The 21,902-nt window shown below is 46.5% G+C and overlaps 1 protein-coding gene across 2 annotated transcripts in view; it reads left to right on the top strand.

The window, feature by feature from the left end:
- CCT1 (chaperonin containing TCP1 subunit 1) overlaps nt 1-21,902 on the top strand; it is a 77,088-nt gene that overhangs the window by 41,649 nt on the left and 13,537 nt on the right. For both annotated transcript variants that reach the window (XM_075697223.1, XM_075697224.1), the window contains exons 9-10: nt 1,444-1,567; nt 8,205-8,397. In XM_075697223.1, coding sequence (XP_075553338.1) covers nt 1,444-1,567; nt 8,205-8,397 — 317 coding nt within the window. The remainder of the gene's footprint in view (nt 1-1,443; nt 1,568-8,204; nt 8,398-21,902) is intronic.

Genomic DNA, 21,902 nt, shown 5'->3' with positions numbered 1-21,902 from the left:
TCTAGGTAGAGTGCTGTAATCTGGGAGCAGCGCTGGCAGCGTTGTCAACGCAGTTAGCGCGGTCCATTATTGTTTCGTAGGGTGGAGCGGTGCAGAGCTATGGGGGGGGTGCAACCCATTCTTGTTTGGAGGGGTGGAAGGGTGATGGGAGAGATGTGCACGGTGGCAGTTGGGGTAGAGGGCGATCGTGCAGCTGCTCGCATTTCACTTTTTCTCTTTTTTTTTTTTTCAAGGATTTCACATTCCATTACCTTTTGGTACGGACACCCAGCAGCCAGACCTCATTGTTATAACCGATAATGCGGCATGGGGACATTTTAGTAACCGGGCTTTTACCCCGTAGAAAACATACAAAAGTTGATGGTGCAGCAGCTTTTCATTGTTATAACTGATATGTTGTTAGAACCGGTGTCGTTATAAGTGGGTTCGACTGTATGGCGGAAGTATTATCTTAGTATAAAAGAGGTTAGGGAAGATGTATCACATTACCACACATAGCACCTCTGCATCCTGCATGATGCTTGGATTGCTTTGTAACATAAAATCTATTTACCATATTTGCTCGATTTTGACGCACCCTCGATTGTAATGTGCACCCGTTTTCTGCGACCAGAAAAAAAAAGGGGGGGGGGGAATCCTGTCGAGTGTAATGCGCACCCGTTTGCCATGACTTAAAGAAAAGTCCTTTACAGTACCACCCAACTCATTCTTTCATACAGAAATACAACTTTCTCTCATTTGGAAAAAACAAGGATTTACTCCCAATGCACTGAATTTGCGATAAATAAAAGAAGTTGCAGTTTCGCCGGAAAGGCAAAGCATCGATTGCGATAGAAAATTAGTAGACAGCTATACGAAAAGTAAGGATTGTAGTTTTATCGGCCGTATAAACTTTTAAACATTCGCTTGCTAGCTAAATTAACAACCATGGTGTCACACACACACAAGTAAACATGAACACGTCTCACTCTATGACCGCAGAAACTCTTTATCAAAACGCTGGAGCGAGGAAGTGCTGTAGCAGGAGGGAGGGAATTGACATTTGTGCTGCCTCCAGCTTCAACGCGAACTAAACGACGAGAACACAGTGCGCTGCACCGGACGCCGGACTTTGTTCGTACGTCAAAGGCTTTATGCAAAGTGTGCCCGACACAGATACATACACGGCGCTACCTTCAATGCCTTTATTTCTGGGAAGAGAGCTACATACACCTGAACGGATGCGTTGCAGAACATTTACCCAGAGCAAACTGATCACAGCAAAATTGCAACCTACATGAGGCCCATAGTTTGATAGTGACTAGCATAGCGCCACTGATCTTCACTCCGGTCCTGGAAAACGCAGTGGTCAGATGACAACTTGAGCCAAGGAGCTTTTGCTCCATGCCGCCACTCTGCTGCATTCAGCATTTTTAATTGTACTTCTTTATTTCTGCTGTTCAGCTCAGCTGCTGGTCAGCTTGGCCAACATGGAAGGCGAGGAGTCCTTTGATGCAAGCATGCTGGGAGAGGCAGAAGAAGTGGTTCAGGAGAAGATTTGTGACGATGAGCTGATTTTGATCAAGAAGTGAGTATGTGCCACTAGCCATGGATCCTTTTCTCCCTTCCACTGTTGGCCTCCCTGCTGGTTTGTGTTGGGTCCTCTTGACTTTATTGTACTTGTTAAGGGGCGACGTGGCTCTTGAAATTGCAAAAAATGCAAAAAAATGCCAATTCTCAAAAATCACGATTTTGAAGTCTTCATTGTCTAAAGTATTACCCCACAGAGAATTATTGCTCAATTCCTTCTCAAAGTATTAAAAAAACGGCAATTTGTAAGCGTCGGTGGGCCGGGATTGAAGGCCCAGCTCGAAAATTTTGCCTAATTTCAAGCCGCCAAAGCTCCGGACGATGCAGGGCGATTGCCGCCCTCTTGGTCTCATTTGAAAGCTGGTTTTCCGTACTTTATTTTGGCGCCTTTAAACATGACAAAGGCATTCTGTGAGCGACGGTATCGGTGACGTTTTCGAAGGGTGAAATTCCGAAAGAGCAATGCTGATTGGCGTTTCTTTGCATGTTTAGCACTTGGGCTTTCCCTATGGCACAACAGGGGTCGCACCATCGAGATCCATGTATAGACCTCGTTCGCGCACTTTTCATTTGTGCTTCGGTGCTGCAGTGCTCGTTTTCCCTGTAGGTTTGTTCGATTCAGAAAAAGGTGCATGGCATCACAAATGAAAAGGTGCAGGGGGTGCCAGCTATGGTGTGCCAGGCTGCACGCACTCGCTGCAAGGTTCAAGGGTGCACCGCACCGCGGCGGCACCTTGCCTTTCACCCCTTTCAATCGAGTGCGGGAGTGCTTGGGGAATCCTCGGGGAAACCTTGGGGAATCGAAAGCCTATGTACAGTGCACCCTGAGTAGATGCAGAAGGTGCAGAGAAACTTGGCTGAATTGGATAGACTTTGTGGCACGACACGGGTCGCGCTGTCGAGATCAATGTAGCGACTACATTTGCATCCTTTCGGTTTGTGCTTGCCGCTTTGGGGCTCAGTGTGCACGTGTAGCAATGGCGCATTCCCTGTGCCACACCAGGCGTTGCACTGTAGAGATCAGTGTAGCGACCACGTTCGTGCCCTTTTCGTTAGTGCTTTGCTGCTGCGGTGCTCACTTTCCCTATGGCACAACAGGGATCACACTGTTGAGATCAGTGTACCGTCTGCGACCGTGTTCGCACCTTTTCTGTTTGTGCTTGATGCCGTGATGCTCGCTGTGCACGTGTGGCAATGGTGCATTCCCTGTGTCACGCCAGGCGTTGCACTGTAGAGATCAATGTCCTTTTTGTTTGTGCTTCGGTGCTGCGGTGCTCGCTTTTTCTGTGGCACGATGGGGGTCACACTGTCAAGATCAGTGTAGCAATCGCGTTTGTGCCCTTTCAGTTTGTGCTTGACACCATGGTGCTTGCTGTGCATGTATAGCAATGGTGAGTTCAATGTGGCACACCAGGCATTGCAGCGTAGGGATCAATGTAGCGACCACATTCACGCCCTTTTCCTTTATGCTTCGGTGCTGCGGTGCTCGCTTTCCCTATGGCAGGCACAACAGGAGCCGCATTGTCGAGATCAATGTAACGACTGCATTCGTGCCCTTTTAGTTCGTGCTTGACATCGTAGTGCTTGCTGTTCATGTTCGGGAGGTTTCTTTGCATGTTTAGCACTTGTGCTTTCCCTATGGCACAACAGGGGTCGCACCGTCGAAATCAGTGTAGCGTCCGCGTTTGCGCCCTTTCATTTTTTTGCTTCAACGCCATGGTGTTCGCTGCACATGTTCATATACTTGCGCATAACCCGCATTTACGAAGTTAAATGTCGCTAATTCTTTTGCATGAGCCCTTCTTTTTGTTCCATTTCTTTTTCTTAAGTGGCTAAATAGGTGCTTTCCAAGTATGCTAGACATAAGAGTTATCATATGTTTTGTTACTGAAGAGAGTTCTCACGTGCAGTCTACATTCCATAAGCTTCACAAAACTCACTCAACTGAAAATTCTTATCTTCATTATTATTACTGTATTTACTCGCATAATGATCGCACTCGCGTAACGATCGCACACCTGAATTTTGTTGTCAAAATTCTATTTTTTTTATTTCCCATGTAATGATCGCACCCCGAACTTGCTGCAGCGATATGTCGTGTGCCAAGTCTAGCTAATATTGATCGCGCTTACCATCTGTCGAATGCTACACGAACGACTCTTCAAGACAAACCAAGCGGTCTGCACACACCAAACATTCTTAAGGGGGGACGCGGGTTTTAAATCTCGAAAAATGGCAAAAAAACCGATTTTTTGAAAATCACATTTTCAGTTTCTATGACCCCTTTTCTATCTGATACCCAAGTATCATCACTGTAAACCACTTAGAAGTACTCTAAAAAATTTGTTTTATCAGCGAAGGTGGCGAAAAATCTTGCGGAAATCAAGAAAGAACAGCGTTTTTCACGCCACGATATCTCCGGAACGGCGCGACTGAGCGCCGCCATCTTGGTCTCGTTGGAAAGCGCATTTCTCCGTCTTCAAATTTGCCGCTTCAGCGATCTCCTCCATACAGAAACAAGCGCACAAAAAGCAAATGATTGAAGGTCGTGCCGGAGTCTGCGATTGGCCACGCCTGCCACGTGACTCCAGCGTGGTTTGCCATTGGTCCGGCGCTCGCGTCGTCTGCTCGGCTCTTTGCACCTCGCGAGTTTGATGTCTCCACTCGCCGTAATCTCGACGTGTCAAAACGGGCGCTACGCGGACATCGCAGTTGCGTGGCCGATCCCTGCACTTGTGGACGTTTCAGACTCGCGGCTAAGCATTCCCAGCATCGGCGACGCGGACTTTGCAACCAACATTCACACGCGGAATCCGCGGACATGCGGCTAAGCCTTTCAGCACTCGGTGTTTCGAATTCGTGACAAATACGTATCGCGCATGCAATCCTCGGAAACGCGGCTAAACATTTCGCGCATAGGGAGTCTCCGACTCGGCGATCATGCACATCGCGCGCGGACTTCTCGGAGCGTCACCTAATCATTTTGTGCATCGGCGCCTCTGACTGCGCGAATAAGCGCATCGAGTGTCGACTCCTCGAGCCCGTGACTAGGCATTTCGCGCGTCGGCACCTCGGACTGCCCGAATAAGCGCATCGAGGGTCGACTCCTCGAGCCCTCGACTAGGCATTTCGTGCGTCAGCACCTCGGACTGCCCGAATAAGCGCGTCGAGGGTCGACTCCTCGAGCCCGCGACTAGGCATTTCGCGCGTCGGCACCTTGAACTGCACGACTAAGCACATCGCGCGTCGGCTCCTTGTATTCTGCGGCTGTGCATTTCTCACATCGGCACTTCGGACTCGCAACCAAGCACATTGCGCGTTCACTCTATTATCAGATTGTCACGATAGCTCGTAACAATATCTATCATACCACCCCTTCATAAAGAGAACCTCATCATGAGCTCTGTTCACTAGGCCCCTTGGGCTGGCACACACCTGGCTGCAGAAGTCATCGAGGCATCATACAAAAGTAAAATTCTGGAAAGCACCTAGCAGCTGCATATCTATCACTGGCTCTCTGATCCTAAGTTCCACAGCCACTGTCAGGTGAAGATGACTTGGAAGGCTACTTACACTCAGAGCCTTCATTCAGTAACATGGTCAATTATACCAAATGAAAAATGCCTCACTGATTGTAATGGAGACTGCTATCAATCAGACAGCCTGCATGTACAACACTGGAACTATATTCATGCCCACACAGAGTTCTACACTTCGGTTTGAAACCCAGGCACCATGCTCTTTGTAGAGCATGGTGCCTAATAAAGTTTCTTGTGCTAGTTCAGTGGCCAGTGTACTATTATTTTGAGAGTGTGCAGTCACACATTTAGTATGGCCATTCTTACAAAACATAGAGCTTCAAAAGGGTGCCATTTGTATTGCTGTAGATTCACTTCAGCAAAAGCTACATTTGTTTGAAACTTCAAATGCATTTATTTCAGTTCGATGTTTTTGCACACTGTACTTCGCCTTATGGGTGTTTTTTCTGGATTGTCTTTGGCCAAAAATGACAAGGGTGGTATCATTTTATTCGTATTGAAATGATCTGGGGGGTGATGCTATTTTTATTACTCTTGCACCGTCATGAAAATTACATTCAGGTATAGTACGCGCTGCTAATTAGAAAAAAATGTTCATAATAAATGCAAGATTGTTTTCTTGTCCGCAAAATGCTTCCAAATGAATAAAAATAGCATCACCCCCTACAGTAGGTCTTTAGCAATGGTGTCATGCATTTAGTTTTTGATTTAGCAAGACGGAATCATCAAAAAACCCCGTAACGAGTTTGAAATTAATTTGACTTCAGACCTCAATATTTTTTGAACTGCTACAGCTATCAAAAATCTAATTACAGATCTGAAATCAGCACGAAAAATTACCCCAGACAGTGGAGTTTATGAAAGATTCACCCAAAAATAAGAAAAAAATTTTTAAGACCCACTACCCCCCTTAAGTAGATGCCTCATTTCATTACTTTCATTACTTTCCGCACTTCCATGACTAAAAAAAAGCTGCAACCAAACTTTCCTTAATTACGTGTAGGCTTTATAATGGTTGTGGTCAACAACAACAAAAAAGGCGCCTTTCGTTTCTTCTCATCTGCACTCGTGGGCACGCAACAAAGCGCGAGCGGAAACGATAGTAGCCACGTTTACACTGATACGTTAAAAGTGCACCCTATTCATATACCGATGCTTGTAACACAGCCAAGATATCCGCCCACCCTTAGCGGAAACGTGCCGTATTAGAATAGTAGTGAAGACAGATGCCGCAGTTTCCGCAGCATGCCGGCCATGTGTTTCTATGTCACTGGCAGCTAAGTGCGCCCATCTGTTTCTGTCCCCTCAAAGTAGACATGGCTACATTATTGCCGCAAACTTGCCGATATTAACCATATTATTCATTACTGATACGGAAGAAACTGTTTCAATGCACGTAATGTACTCACGAGAATAAGAAAAAAATCGCATTCGGCACGTTCGGCTTGCTCCGCCGGCTGCCATTTTTGTTTTGGTTTGCCGCAGCAAACGCGGGCCGAAAAATAAATGTTTTTTTTTTTCTTTTTGCGGGAAATTTAACCCGCGTAATGATCGCACCCCATGATTTTGCGTCAATTTTTCCGACAAAAAAGCGCGATCATTATGCGAGTAAATACGGTAAAATGCAGGAAATGTGGTGATAGTAACTTTTCAGTGCACATAGTTAATTGCCTGAAAGTGTTAATCACAAGTTTTACCCTTGTTTGGGATGGAAAATGTTGGGGAGAGTTGTGAGCATGGACGTGCCAGAGTGCACTTCCATCTTAACAAAGTATTGCAAAAACCAAAAACGTCATTGCCACACTGGTGAGTGGCTCCATGTCCACGTACAGTGACTCCATGCAAGTTAATGAAGTGGAACTAGCATTATGCAAAAGTGGCTCCTTCTGAGCTAGTTTGTTTGTACGGTGCAATCTCGATATAACAAACTTCAGCGGACGGTGGCAAATTGTTCGTTATTCTGAAAGGTCGTAATAGTGAAACCATCAGAATGAGCCATTCTGCCCATCAAACCATCAGTGCCCCAGTTCCGTCAGTGCCACTCTGTGAGCCATCCATGAAAAGGCAACTGTTGGCTCCTGGCCTGTGCTGTTGGTATTGTTAATATATTCCGCCACCATGGACCGCCGATGCACTGTATAGTGATAATGGTGCCACAAAAGAAACGACGACGCCTTCTAAAGCAGCGACTCACCTCCAAGCACAAAGGTCCTTTTCTTTCCTTCCGCATATCTTATCGCAGACACCACAACTGCCTTGCTGCAGGCAGCCACCTGAATTATTCTAAAACCCAAGTGTGGGTAAGCTACACCGTCAGGGAAAAGCTGGCCGTGTGGCCTCATAGGCACGGAGGTTACGTTTCTCAGCATGCCTAACTGCTGCTGAAGAAAGAGGCACACCTCTGTTGCTAGGTGACACTCGTCTCAACAGAACATGTGCTTGCAGAACCTGATGTGTGGTCCCCTTTTTCTTCTCCCCCTAGGTAGTCAAAATTAATGTGGCGTCTCTCATTACGGCGTGCCTCATAATCAGATAGTGGTTCTGGCACACAAAACGCCATAATTTTTCTTATTTCTTCTCTCACTGTCTCAAGTTTCCTGAGCTAATGCGCCGTGGCACGCGCTTTTTGTACTGTGGTGTCATGCCGACTGCCATGAAGAATACATAATCCCCAGATTTTGGAAACTGAATAGTGGTCATTATTCTTAAAAGTTTAGTATTCTGAAGTTTGTAGTACTGAAGTACCTTTACATTGAAACTATAAGCAGTTAGCAGGGGATTTCTGAGATGTTTAATATGAAAAATTTGTTAATGTGGTGTTCTAGAAATGAGGTTGCACTCTATTAGCCAAGTCTAGATAGCACTATGCAACTAAACCATCACAAAGAAAACTCAACACCACTCGAGGCCAATGCCACGTGCCAGCACAATACAACCTTGTGTCGTGCTTGCCTTTATGACATAGTTATGTGTTGCTGTCTAGACTCGGTCAGAATACCGTAATGTTGCATGTTCAATAAAGTGTCACATTGTGGGCAGCTTTTGTTTCATAATACCACTGTGGAAAAAAAATCTATTTTGCACATTTGTCACCAGGCCTAAGGTGCAGACTGCAAGCTCCATTGTAGTACGTGGTGCCAATGACTTTTTTGTGGATGAAGTAGAGCGGTCAATCCACGACGCCTTGTGTGTGGTCCGCCGAGTGCTCGAGTCCAAGACCGTGGTGCCTGGAGGTGGGGCCGTAGAAGCTGCACTCTCCATCTACCTGGAGAACTTCGCCACTTCTCTGGTGAGGGTGTCGCCATTGCAGCTTTTGCAGTAAACTCTAATATGCGTTCAGTTTTTGTGACAGTTGCATGCTGCACGAGTATGCTCAGTCTCTTTTCATAGAGATGCACTGAAGGGCTGATAGCGCAATCAGTCTTGCATCATTCTATTTCTGTTTCAAGGGCGGCTAGTATCTTGTCAGTGTACTTGGATGCCTGTGCACCGACATGCATTCATGAAAGGAAGCTGTGCAATCTCACTCACAGCACTGGATGTACCAGTTGTGCCAGTTCTGCTCTGTTAATTTAAAATTCTAACATCTACCAGACTGCCCAACGTCGCTTTCCATGTGACAATTGCAGCAAGTAGACTTGTTCCACGCAACTGCGAAATGTTGGTTGTAGTTATACACTGGTTGAAATTGGGTACGCATTCAATTTGGGTACAAATTGTTAAATGTTAATTCTGGGCAAATAGTCTGCCTCTTGTATTATTCAACCCGGCGAATATTTCAACCAACTTTGTCAGTCCCATCAGGGTCAGATTAGTGGAAGTCAACTGCATTTGGCTAGACCAATGGTAGTTTTCATGTAGACTTGCTCCACGCAACTTCGAAATGTGGGTCGCATTATAAAGCGGTTCAAAGTGTGTACGCATTCAAGTTGGGGACAATATGTTAAATGGTAAATCTGGGCAAATATTCTGCTTGTACTACAGTCAACGACCGATTCTTCAGACCCTCTAGGGAAAGTAAAAACGTCTGAAAATTCAGGCTGTCCGAAAAAATGAATGCATGCGAAAAACCGCACCTTTTTTCTTCTCGGATCTAGAGGTAAAGGGCTTTCAAAACCAGGCTTTCAAAACCCTGCCAAAGCATCAATGAAGGTGCTATAAAAAGAGGCGTTCAAAAACTCTGTATGCAGCCGACTGCCGGTTTATTATGTACATGTGCATTGTCGGGCAGCCACTGTTATTGCTGCAGTGGCTTGAAGAACTTGTTGATTGTTGTTTGGACGGCGTTCCGGTTGCATGCGATCATATTCGCCTTGATCTGAGCAAGGGTCATGTCAGCACTGTACACCGATGAAAAAGTCAAAGTGCTCGCGTCAACTCTGCGCTTGTTGGCGGCGCAGGCATTGGCTCCTCATTTTCAACATCGGAGTCTTCTGAATCCCCCACAACCTGACGGACTATTCCCTCGTCGGTCAGTTCTGCGCAGAAGTTGAGCTCGTTGTCAGCGTCAACAAACTGTTCAAAAGTTATTTCCGTGGGTACGGTACTGCTTTCTGCACTTCGATGCCATCGGCGAGGTCGACGAAGACGGAGTGGGGGCCATCGAAGGCAAGCGAAATCCTCAAGTTGCGAACAGTAGAGTTCGCTGACGAGCGTCTGGGCCTAGCACCTAGGCCTAGCGTCGCAGAGCACACTTGACACAACAGCACAACCACACACCACGCTAGCTAAAATGTGGCCTGCGCAAACAAACGAAATAGCGCCGCTCCAGAAACTCCGCCGGAGGCGGAAGTGCGGCCATTTGCGACGCTGAACATAGCCAGCGTGGCCAGACCAAATCGGTGTGGGACGGCTATATTCGGCTAGTCATGGTTCAAAGCAGTGATATGCTTTGGCTGCAAGTCGATTTCCTTTGCAAGGGCGCTGCTGCGTGAGGAGCCAAAGGACCTTCCGTCGCGTCAAAAAGTCCGGAAAATTGGACGGCGGAAGGTTCGAGCGTGCGAAACTTCAGATGTCCTTATACATTGATTCTATGGGGCTCGTGGCGGTGCCGCGAAGACGTCTGAAATATCAGGCATGTCCGAAAATTTGGGCGTCCGAAAATTCAGTCGTTGACTGTATTCAACCCGGTGAATATTTCAGCCAATTTCATCAGTCCCATCAGGGTCAGATTAATGGATGTCGACTGTATGTGGCTAGACCAATGGCAGTTTTCATGTGCAAGAATCAGCTAAAAGACGTTTTTTTTGCCGAAAGTTAAAATACGCACAAAACCCAACACGATTGGCAGCGTTCGTCACACGAATAGAACACACGCTACCTCACCCGATAGCTGGCGGAACTTCTAGACCACACTGCATGCACTCGAGAATACTCAAGTGCTGTGCCCATTGTGCCAAACCACACCAACCTGCTTAAAAACACTAATATTGAATGAAGTCGCTAAATTTTATGCAATGTGTGGTGGTGTGGCGACCACACAGCTGTCTGTTGGCTAGCTTTTACCCCTGGAATCCAAGCCTAAGCAATTCGTTTCACCATTGGTGCCTTTGACGTGTGGATGTGTTTGGCTGAGCATTGTATTTTGGTTACAAAAAACACTAAATTGTTTTGTGCTGTACAGTGCATTTTGAATGTTTTATATAAGTCTGACGTGTTTGCGTACTATGCGGACTAGCTAAAGATGGTTTCAACTGGCGCTCAGTTTGTGGGATAGTCAGGAACGAAAGCCATGCTCTCAGCTGAATGAATTAGTCCATTCAGCATGTAGCTCAGCAGTTTCATTATACATTTTAGGGCTCGCTTGTGCGCCCTATTAGTAAATCTGTGTTGATTAAGAGGAAGCTCTAGCTTGGGCCCAACTCTGACGCGGCCTATTCAAATACATGTAAAACACAATAACGTTTTTCTGAGATAACCCCTGGGCTGATTTTAATGAAATTTGTTGCATTTGAAAGAGAAAGTTAAATTCTAGTGACTGTTGGAAGGCGAATTTCGATGTAGGGCCTGAATTTGGTTAATAAAATAAAATAAAATAAATAATAAAATAATAAAATAAAAGTCTGAAAAAGGTAGAAGCACGAAGTTTACAAATTCATAGCTCTGCATCAAGAACAGATGTCACGGTTCTGTAAACAGCATTGCATTCATTAGATCATTCAAAGCGAACAAATTTGATATGTCTAATATTTTACGTGAATTTGTTACGTTGTTTACAAGGGTTCTGCAAAAGCTGTATTTCCATATTACTAAATTTTTTTAGATTCATGTGTAACATATTAATTTTGTCCGCTTTAGATGTACTATTTAATGCAATTCACAGAATTGTATATCATTTTCGTTGCTGAGTTACAGATTGGTAAATTTGATTGTCTCGTTTTTTGAAAATGTTCTTTTTGCCACTATTTAATAAGAAATTGGCGACCTTAATCAAGAATTCCAAACCAACAGTCACTAGATTTTAAGTTTTCCTTTTAAATGCAACAAACCTTGCCAAATTTGGTGCAGTGGTTGCCAAGAAAAACTAATTCTCCTTTTACATGTATTTAGATAGGAGCACCCGAGCTAAAGCTTCCTCTAGTGGCGAACACCTTTGCATCTAATGTTCCAAATATAATTCACACCTGCACCACGTCCGGTTACCGGGGTGATATTCCAGCACGCTGACAAATGACCTGCTTGCTTTCGCTAAACTTCTTGACCAAAAATATCCAATAGGAACCGTAATCGTTACTGGAATTTGGACTCCAGGTACTCTGTTTCCTTCACAATCATACCACACAGTCGGACTTTTGCCCCAGCAAAACGCAAGCTGAGGATGGAAAGTTTGTTTTAGTCAACCTCAGTGGCTATATGGCAATTGTAAAAACAGGTCGGAGAATATTCAAATAACATAAATTGTGTTTACGGCAACTATGCTAACGATGCCAATTGTGCATGTCGAATTCGAAAATTTTAACAAACCATCATTCAGCATCCAAAATATTGGTCAGTGTTTTACAGTGGCTTGATGACGTCTCCAGTGAAGCTGCGAATAAGCCCAAATAACCTAGCTTGCACAAAATACTATATTTGTCGACGACGTCGATTGGAAAGCCAGTGAAAAATCTTTCTTCTTTAAAAAAAATATAACTTCTTGGCAAGCGTTGTGGAATATTGGCAAAAATGCAATGAGCAGCGAAGTAACTTTACATTTATTCTGTGGTATTCTGCTATTCCAACTGAATGTTGACAAGAAGGAGTAATCAACTTAATTTATAAACATGAGCTGACGGTGGAATTGTCCGAGGTGGGTGATGCCGTGGGCCTAGTCTTGTCAACAAGGCTTGAAAAATAATTATGCAAATGGCCTTCACTGTATATTAATGGGTGCAGTTCATGGTGGTCACTGTGAGTACTTCTTGTTTATTGTGCATCAGCAAGCTTAATTAGCTAACTTAATCATTTCCCTAGCCGATGATGAGATGTCAATGAAAAAGTTGTGGACGTTGACAAATGGTCGATAACAGCATTGGAAGCAACCTAGGATTCTTGCGGAACTTCTTTCTAGCGAAAAAGACCATAATTTTAATTTCTTTGTGTGTAAATGCTGTGCGCGTGACGTTCCCGCATGCCATAAAAGGCATCAATCTCAACGCAAACGTCGTCATGCGAACACTGGGAACGAGCGGCCACGCGCTGTTCTTGATGCATCAGATGCTCTTGGCGCACATCTTCAGTCATTATGAAATGTGAAGTAATGCGATCTTGTAACTGTTCAGAAAGCGAACCGTTACAAGGCCGCGTAATATACACAACATACTAGATGAGTGTTTACATTTGACACCACTGATTTCACTGGCACGGCGACATGTTTGCACGTGGTTTTCATGTTTATTTTTATTTTTTATTTTTGTGGGCTTTTTTTTTCACTTTTGCCAGAAAAAAGGACCACACAAAACTTAGGTTGTGTTAAACACTGTTATTGGTCAAACTTTACATTGGCAGCTTATCCAATAAGTAAGTTAATACTGTATTTACTCCCATTATGAATGCGCAATGAACGCAACCCCCACAATGGTAGAACAGCTGTGCCATTTGCGCCCAACTGCGCTGAGAGTGGACCTTTGCACCATCCTGCATCAGAACGGCACTTTAGTGGAAAATTGCACCAAGCTTGTGCTAAAGCAAGCATTCAAGCAAAACCTTCCTCCCATCAATGCCTCGCAGCTAACATAACTGAAATCAAAACCAACAGCATGCTGTCGTTATCATTGTAGAAGGAATCGGAGGCTTGTTGGAGTCGTCCAGTTTGTTATTCCTGTATTTTTCTCCAACGGACGTATAATGTAGTGCCTCTGTACCCTCTTGCTTGCTCACGCTTTATTTCGGTGTTCATCGAACCCGCATGGTACCGTGAAGTTTGCCGAAGGAAGATGTCACATTCTAGGATTAAAGGTTAGCTGTTTTGATGCTTATGAGTGATATAAGGGTTTTGTAAAAGAGCTGCTGTGATCAGAATTGCATGTTGTGCATAGTTTAGAACGCTATTAGCAAGCACATGTCAGCTTCCGCATGTCTGAGCTAGTGAATAGATTACGATATTAATAGTGCCACCAGTTTACTGCTTGCGGGGATGTGGGCCAGGTTAGTTTTGGCATTATGTTTAAGCATTCAGCATGAACACAAAGGGGTGTTTGAGAAAGAAAATGGTGCGAGTGTTCGTCGCTGGCCTAAGTGCGTTCCACTGTCATGTTTTATGTGTAGTGTTCTTGAACTTACTTGCCATGACCAAATATTGCGTCTGATTTTCAGTCACAATATCTGCTTTTAATGCTTTGAATGCAAATATTGCAAAGGTTGAAAAATAAACATTTTTTGCGTAACTTCCTTAGGTTGTGTCATGCTTTATTGAATAAAATTAGGGAAAGCGAGAACCTACGACACCGTTTATTGCTTTTGATAGCCGCAGATTTACAGGACTGAGTTCAAATGTGTCACACGGTGAGAGCCACCACTTCGATAGGTGCCGCCAGGTATGCTGCCGCATTTGTTGACGCAAAACTATTGTCGAGTTTGAGTCGCTGTGCTACGTCAGTGAGATAGCATCACCAACACAAACGCAAAACCCTCTTTGCGCAGGCACAATGGCACTGACACTATTTCTTTGTTCAAAAACTCGGTAATGGACATGGCGTGACATGAGTGTATGGAATGATGTCATGTTCAGCGTAGGTACGCGTACTCTATCGATCTTGCCATGAGCCTTTGCCCACAAGCCGTGACTGTCGCACTGTGTTACATCCTCGGTTAATAAACCAGCGTTTGTTGACGATCCGTCTGTGGTGCCTTCTCGGCACTGTATCTACAAACCCGGCCGTAGCGCCCTTTGTGCATCAAGGTGTGAAGGAGCATCGCATCCTTTGGTGATCACGCTCGCAGGGCAAGCCTCGCGCAAATCCGTCTCCTCAACATATTGACTACGTGAGTCAAAATTTGCATGCTATGTAGTAAACACACGTGCATTTGACCCTCTGCCAAAAGTGCTTGCTGCTGCGCCGAATCTGCTTTTTGCCTGCGCCAGGACTTGTGCCGAAAGGTGAAATAGCTATTCCTCCACCACTGCCCCTACTTGTCCAATCAGAAACTGTGTTTTTTCTTTTCCTCGCATGATAGCATCCCGAACTTGCTGCCATAAAGTAGGAGACATGCGGTGTGATTTGGTGCATGTAGCACGACTGCCTCGCTAATCAGGAGATGATCGGGAGAGGCAGCATGTGGGTGACATGGGGGTGTGATTCACAGCGGCCGCTGCAGGCAGACCTACACTCGTGCAGGGCTTTGTTTCCATATGTGGCATCGGTGACGTCAGCGGTGAACAGATGATATGCAATACTCTAGCACCATCTCATAGCCATCATCGCCATGAAGCCCATCTTGCATGGCACTTTGCTTCTCACGATTTCGCCATACCCTCCTCCTCGCGCTATCTTCCCTATCGCCATCTGTCATCCACACTCTGCGTTCACTCATCCTTCGCTGTGCTCGTTCGTTCCGTTACGGGGGCACCGAGGGACGATAACAACGGTTGCCGCAGGAACAAGTGCCCAAGAGCTGCGCTCTAAAAGTAATGCTCACAATTTACTCCGCATAATAAGTACACCCCACTTAGCAAAGATGTTTAGGAAGAAAAAGTGCATTCATTATGCAATTAAATATGATAAGTGTTAGCTAATTAAACTTAAAATATTGGTTGCTTGTGCACAAAAGAAAAACCTGTTGACTAGCATTAACAGACACCTATCATTGTACAGTGGGTGCTATTTGCATAAAGCCCTTGGTTATTTTTTTTTTTTTTTTGGCCACATTTACTTGGACACTTCTGGTATATAGCATCATTAAGGGGAAACCCTGCTCTTTGGAGCTGAAAATTGGCCCAAATATCTTTATGCATCCCATTGCTCCAGGTTGGTGTAGAGCATTTATTCTTGATTGGATCCTTGTATCATCCTTGATTGATTTAGCCTCTGCTATATCATCATAAGCTGGTGGTGGAATGTTTTTCCTTGTTTTCTCAAAACAGCATTTCTTGCAGTGTCACTGTTTTGGAGGGATGATATTGTTACAAGCACGGGGAAAAGGGGTTTATTTAGGCGTGCGAGGGCAGGAACGGCAGGCTACGAAGAACAGGAATGGCCGCTGCACAGTCTTCGTTCTCCTCTTCCCCTCTCTTCTTGATCCCCGCGTCCCTTTGACACGCTTGGACGTAACATACCTCCCCTCGCAGACAAAGCCCCCTGGGCGAGTCAACTAGCTTGTCGTGGCGTACATGATTTCAACCGTGCGACATGCGTGACTTGTGTCCTAGCAGAACGTCTACCAGTGTTCGTGAGGCGCGCGAGAGTATAGTTCACTTCGCTGACTTTGTCGATGACAACATACGGTCCATCGTAGCTTGCCAGCAGCTTTTGACACAAACCGCGCTTCCTTGTGGGAGTCCAAAGCCAAACGAGATCACCAGGGTGATATGTAACAGGCCGATGTCGTGCGTCGTAGCAGGCTTTGGAGTTTTCTTGTGATGCCAAAGTCCGCAGACGCGCAAGTCGCCGAGCCTCTTCAGCGAGGCATAGCGTATCGGCGACCGTAGGATTTTCGTGGTGGTAAAAGGGGAGGACAGTGTCGAGCGTATACTGGGGCGGCCGAGCATATAGAAGGAAGAAGGGGCTGTAGCCGGTGGTCTCGTGCTTGGCGGTGTTGTAGGCATATGTAATAAACGATAAAACTTCATCCCAATTCTTGTGATCGGACGCAACATACATGGAAAGCATATTGGTGATTGTTCGATTAGTGCGCTCAGTGAGGCCGTTCGTTTGCGGATGATACGGCGTCGAGTGCCGGAGGTGCGAGTTACATAAACGCACAAGCTCTTCCATGATATCCGCCGTGAATTGACGTCCCCGGTCGCTTATGATAACACCAGGTGGTCCATGTCGTAGAACAATAGCGTGAAGTAAGAAAAGCGACACTTCGGTGGCAGTTGCTGATGGTATAGCCGCCGTCTCGCAATAGCGTGTGAAATAAGTCGGCGCAGACAATTATCCAGCGGTTCCCCTTAGATGACTTTGGAAAAGGGCCTAACAGATCAATTCCAACTTGCCGAAAGGGTGAGCTGGAAGGCGGCACAGGTTGAAGGAGACCAGATGGGGCAGTGGTTGGGCGTTTCCGACGTTGGCACTGTATGCAGCTGGCGACATAAAACTCAACCGAATGTCGCATCCGGAGCCAGTAAAAGCGTTCTTGAATGCGATAAAGTGTGCGCACAGTGCCTAAGTGACCGGAGGTAGGGTCATCGTGCATAGCCTGAAGGATTGCTGGCCGGAGACGCTCCGGCACCTCTAGAAGGAAGCGTGCACCCGTGCTTGAGTAGTTCTTTTTGTACAGGAGCCCGTCACGTACACAGTAGCTGCTTGTTGCACTTGAATGGGCAGAAGTAAAGAGTGGCTACAATTTAGTGTCTGTCCGTTGTTCTGCTTTGAATGCATCGATATCTGGAAAAGCGGGTGTCACAGAAGCGACGAGATGATCAAAATCGTCTGCGTCGCAGTCCGTCGTGGCAAGCGGCATACGGGAAAGGCAGTCTGCGTCAGCGTGTTTTCGGCCACTCTTGTAGGAAACAGTGAAGTTATATTCCTGCAACCTCAAAGCCCAGCGCGCAAGGCGACCACAAGGGTCACGAAGGTTCACGAGCCAGCACAGGGAATGGTGGTCTGTGACGACTTGGAATGGGCGTCCGTACAAGTACGAGCGAAATCGCTGAACCGCAAAGATTACAGCGAGGCATTCTTGTTCTGTCACCGTGTAGTTGCGTTCAGGTTTGCTTAATGAGCGACTTGCATAAGCAATCACGTGCTGACGGTCGTCATAGCGTTGGACCAAGACAGCACCCAGACCAACGCCACTAGCATCTGTGTGGATTTCTGTTGGCGCAGTAGGATTAAAGTGGCGAAGGATAGGTCGGGAGGTTAACAGGAACTTCAGCTGACAAAATGCAGAATCGCACTCGGGTGTCCACTCAAACCGTGCGTCTTTATGTAGCAGATTTGTCAGAGGATAAGCGACGTCAGCAAAACCAGGAATAAATCGGCGAAAGTAAGAGCAAAGACCCAGAAAACTACGAAGTTGCTTCACTGACTGTGGTGCACTGAATGCCTCGACAGCTGCCGTCTTGAGGGGATCAGGCCGGATACAGTCTTTGTCAACAAGATGACCCAGCACAAGTGTTTGACGGTCACCAAAGTTACATTTCTTGGAGTTCAGAACCAGGCCAGCGTTTTTGATGCAGTCGAGGACAATATCCAGGCGCGTATTGTGCTCATTGAATGTGCGCCCAAATATAACAACGTCGTCAAGATAGCACATACAGATGTTCCACTTTAACCCACGTAGAATGGTGTCCATGAACCTTTCAAAGGTTGCTGGAGCGTTGCACAACCCAAATGGCATCACATTGAATTCGAATAATCCATCCGGGGTTATGAAGGCTGTTTTCTCCTTGTCTGCCGGGTGTATCGGGATTTGCCAATATCCTGAGCGCAGGTCCACTGAAGAAAAATAAGAGGCCGAATGCAGGCAATCAATTGCATCATCAATCCGGGGCAGGGGGTAGACATCCTTCTTAGTCACGGCGTTTAATCTTCGATAATCGACGCAAAATCTCCAGTTACCGTCTTTCTTTCTGACAAGTATGACCGGAGCTGCCCAAGGACTCGAGGACTCTTGTATTGTTCCATTTTTCATCATGTCATTCACTTGTTCCCCGATTATCTTCCGCTCGTTAGGCGACACGCGATAAGGCTTTTGCCTGATCGAGCGCGCAGATCCCGTATCGATAGTATGGCGTGTTCGTGACTCGGGGATCGAGAACGCTTTGTCCGGCTGCGCAAAGTCAAACACTGACAGATGCTTAGAAAGCGTATCCACCAAGGTATGGCGCTCCCTTGTGCTGAGTGACTTGTTTATCATAGACAGAAGCTTTTTGTCTGAGACGTGGCGAAGGTCAGCAGGTTCACACGGCCGATCTGTTAGTACGGCTACGGACGAAGACGTGTATTCTGTAAAGTAGGCGAGTTTCAAGCCGTCTGGAAGCAGGATGGGTTCTGCCGAGCAGTTGGCCGTCCACAAGCCAGCACGCCCGTTGCCGATGGATACCACACAATGAGGGACAAAAACGTTCTTCTTCATACAATCGAGATGCATTGGCTCTACGGAGGCATCAAAACTGTCTGGAACTTCACCGCGACACACAACCGGCACGCACACAGAGGTGGACGCAGGCACAACAGTATCTGCAGACACACAAAGTTCACCTTGACGGCAAGTCTCCTCTAAGAGCCCGGACGAAACATGGCCATCGACGCAAACTTCCCCCGTGCGACAATCGACGGTCGCACCACACTGTCGCAAAAAGTCGATGCCCAAAATCACTTCGTGCGTCGATCGGGGAATAACTACAAACTCCGTCGCGAAAATTCCACCAGCCAAGGATACGTCAGCAGTGCACACACAAACAGGGCGCAACGACTCGCCGCTCACTCCACAAAACGTTGCAGCCTGGTCCCACCGAAAGACAACTTTGCGCCCCAACCGACCTTTAAAACCGAGACTCATTACGGATACAGTCGCTCCGGTATCCACTAAAGCCATTGTAGGAACACCATCAACAAGTACATGCACTTTGTTCTTAATCATAGCAACTGCGGGGGGCATTTCTGTCGATAGCACGTGTCGAGCGACCTCACCCCCATCGGCCGCGCTAGTTTTCCGGTTGTGAAGGCGAGGAGGAGCGGCGCACTGGCGATGGCGATTGACGTAAACGCGGTGCACGAGAAGTTGGCGGTGGCGTCAAACTCCGGTCAGATGCCGGCGAGCGGCTCCTGAAGCTTCTCTGCCAGTAATCGTTGCCAGGAGGGACGCCAGCTGACCAAGAGGTGGTGTACGGCTGTTGAGTTGTCCTCGTAGGAGGTGTGGGCCTGGTTGAAAATCCGGATCGACCATTCCACATTGTTGGGCGACGATTGCAAAACCTCGCTATGTGGCCCGCGACACTGCATTGGAAACACACCGGCAGATGCCTCGAATTGCGATGTTCTTCCATGTAGTCGCACATGTTGCTGTCGACTGCATAGACAGCAGGTGGGTGACATTCATCATGGCTAGGCATCGGCCGCCGGGAGGCCTGCGTGCGGCGTGGGTGTTGGCCGTAGTCATGACCTTGATAGCTCATGGTCCCTCTCGTTTGTGGGGTAGACCTATACTCCATGGTCGCTGAGTGAACCGTGGGTTGCCATGCGGTCGAAACGGCCGTGTTTCTCATCTCGTGTGGTGAGTATGCGCCAGTGATGCCGGGTGTGCAACGGTACATCTCTTCCTGATGAAGCAACTCTTCGCGAACAATCTGCCGTATAGTGGATGGAAGGTCTACACTCGCCACCGTTGTGACATTAGCCAGGCGACCAAACTTCGGTATTATCCGTCGCATCTTCAACGTCTCAAAGGTCCTGCAGTGGCGAATGACGTCAGACACGGAGTCCAAGCTTTCCTTGCCGATCAAAAAATTGTAGACGTCTTCGGCTATTCCTTTCAACAAATGTCCCACTTTGTCATCTTCAGACATCTGAGAGTTGACTATTTTACACAATTTCAGCACTTCTTCTATATAAGTCGTACAGGTCTCGCCGGGAATCTGAGCTCTTTGCGAAAGCATCTGTTCAGCGCGTTTCTTTTTTGCGCTAGAGTCTCCAAAACACGCTCTGAGCTCCTCGACGAAAAGCTCCCACGAAGTGAGCGTGTCTTCGTGATTCTCATACCAGACGAGCGCTGTGTCGGTAAGGGAAAACACAACATTGGACAACTGTGCGGTCGAGTTCCAACCGTTAGACCGGCTCACCCTTCGGTAGTTCGTGAGCCACTCGTCGACATCTTCTCCGGCTTTTCCTCCGAAAGTGAGTGGCACCCGGTAGTATTGCCATGGAACACCAGGTGTTGGCCTTGAAACCGCGTCAGATCCTTCGGGAATCTTGCAGGCGTATTCAGGCATGGCAGGTGAGGGTGGCGGAAGTCCGGCAAGTCGACGGCTTCGGCGAAGTTGTAGCAGCGTAGGCTCCGTGATTACGAGGTTTACCCCGCACCGTCCACCAATTTGTTACAAGCACGGGGAAAAGGGGTTTATTTAGGCGTGCGAGGGCAGGAACGGCAGGCTACGAAGAACAGGAATGGCCGCTGCACAGTCTTCGTTCTCCTCTTCCCCTCTCTTCTTGATCCCGCGTCCCTTTGACGCGCTTGGACGTAACAATATCTCAGGTTCTACATATCCTACCACAATAATTATTTGTTTGTGAGAAAGGCAGACAAATAGAGATTGCAGTTGGAATATAATGTAGACAACTATTGTGACAGAAATATTTAAAAAGTAATAATATTTCCCGGGTGTTACTGTGAGTCCATACTTTAAAAAACATTTGTCATGCTGTAACATTGATTCCAATCAGTGTAGAGCATTCATTCTTGTACCACTGCATGCTCTGGTTGCTCAAGATTATTTTTTATATGTCAACGTATATAACACCATATATTCATGAATTTTTTTTATTTCTAGAGATATATTTATTGTGTAAGAAAATGGAATGTATATTGAATTGGCACATGGAAATCCATAAACTCCACAAGTTTCATCAAAATTGACTTGGAAATAAAAAAAGTTTGTTGATGTAGGGCCTCCCCTTAATTATGGTTCCTGAGAAACCCACATCGGTTTCCTTTGTTAGGTGGATGACAGTTACTCCCTTTTATGAATTTTCATGCACATTTCGGACTTCCGCAGAACTGCCACAACTTAATGCTGCAAAGTCAAATAAAGAACACCTTTTGTTGATCTGCCTTTATTTTACTCCTGTTAAGCTTGACCAAGTGGCTCCTAAATGCCCATCTTCTGCTCCGTTATAGACAATTCGTGCACCAAACCTGCTACAAAATTCTCAATTTGCTGCTCTCAGTGCTGCTCCAATGCTCCCTTTGTCACTTCCATCCCTGATATACTGCATCATGCAATATCTTAGCTGGATGACAGGATGCCAGCCTGCAGTTTGTATCCACAGAAGAGAGTGCGTTGAGTTGAGCCTGCACCTTTGCCAAATGAAAAAACACTCACTCGCCATGCATTTGTGCACATGCATTTCAGCATCAGCCCATCACTGCGCGCCTGCGATAGACGAGAGGAGAACAGGCATGTGGTGTCTGTCTTGGCTAGCAAGTTCGGTG

The sequence above is a fragment of the Dermacentor variabilis genome, chromosome 6 (assembly GCF_050947875.1).
Source record: "Dermacentor variabilis isolate Ectoservices chromosome 6, ASM5094787v1, whole genome shotgun sequence".
Classification (NCBI taxonomy): domain Eukaryota; kingdom Metazoa; phylum Arthropoda; class Arachnida; order Ixodida; family Ixodidae; genus Dermacentor; species Dermacentor variabilis.
Note: the sequence above shows the minus strand (reverse complement) of the source record. Positions and strands in the feature narration are given on the sequence as shown.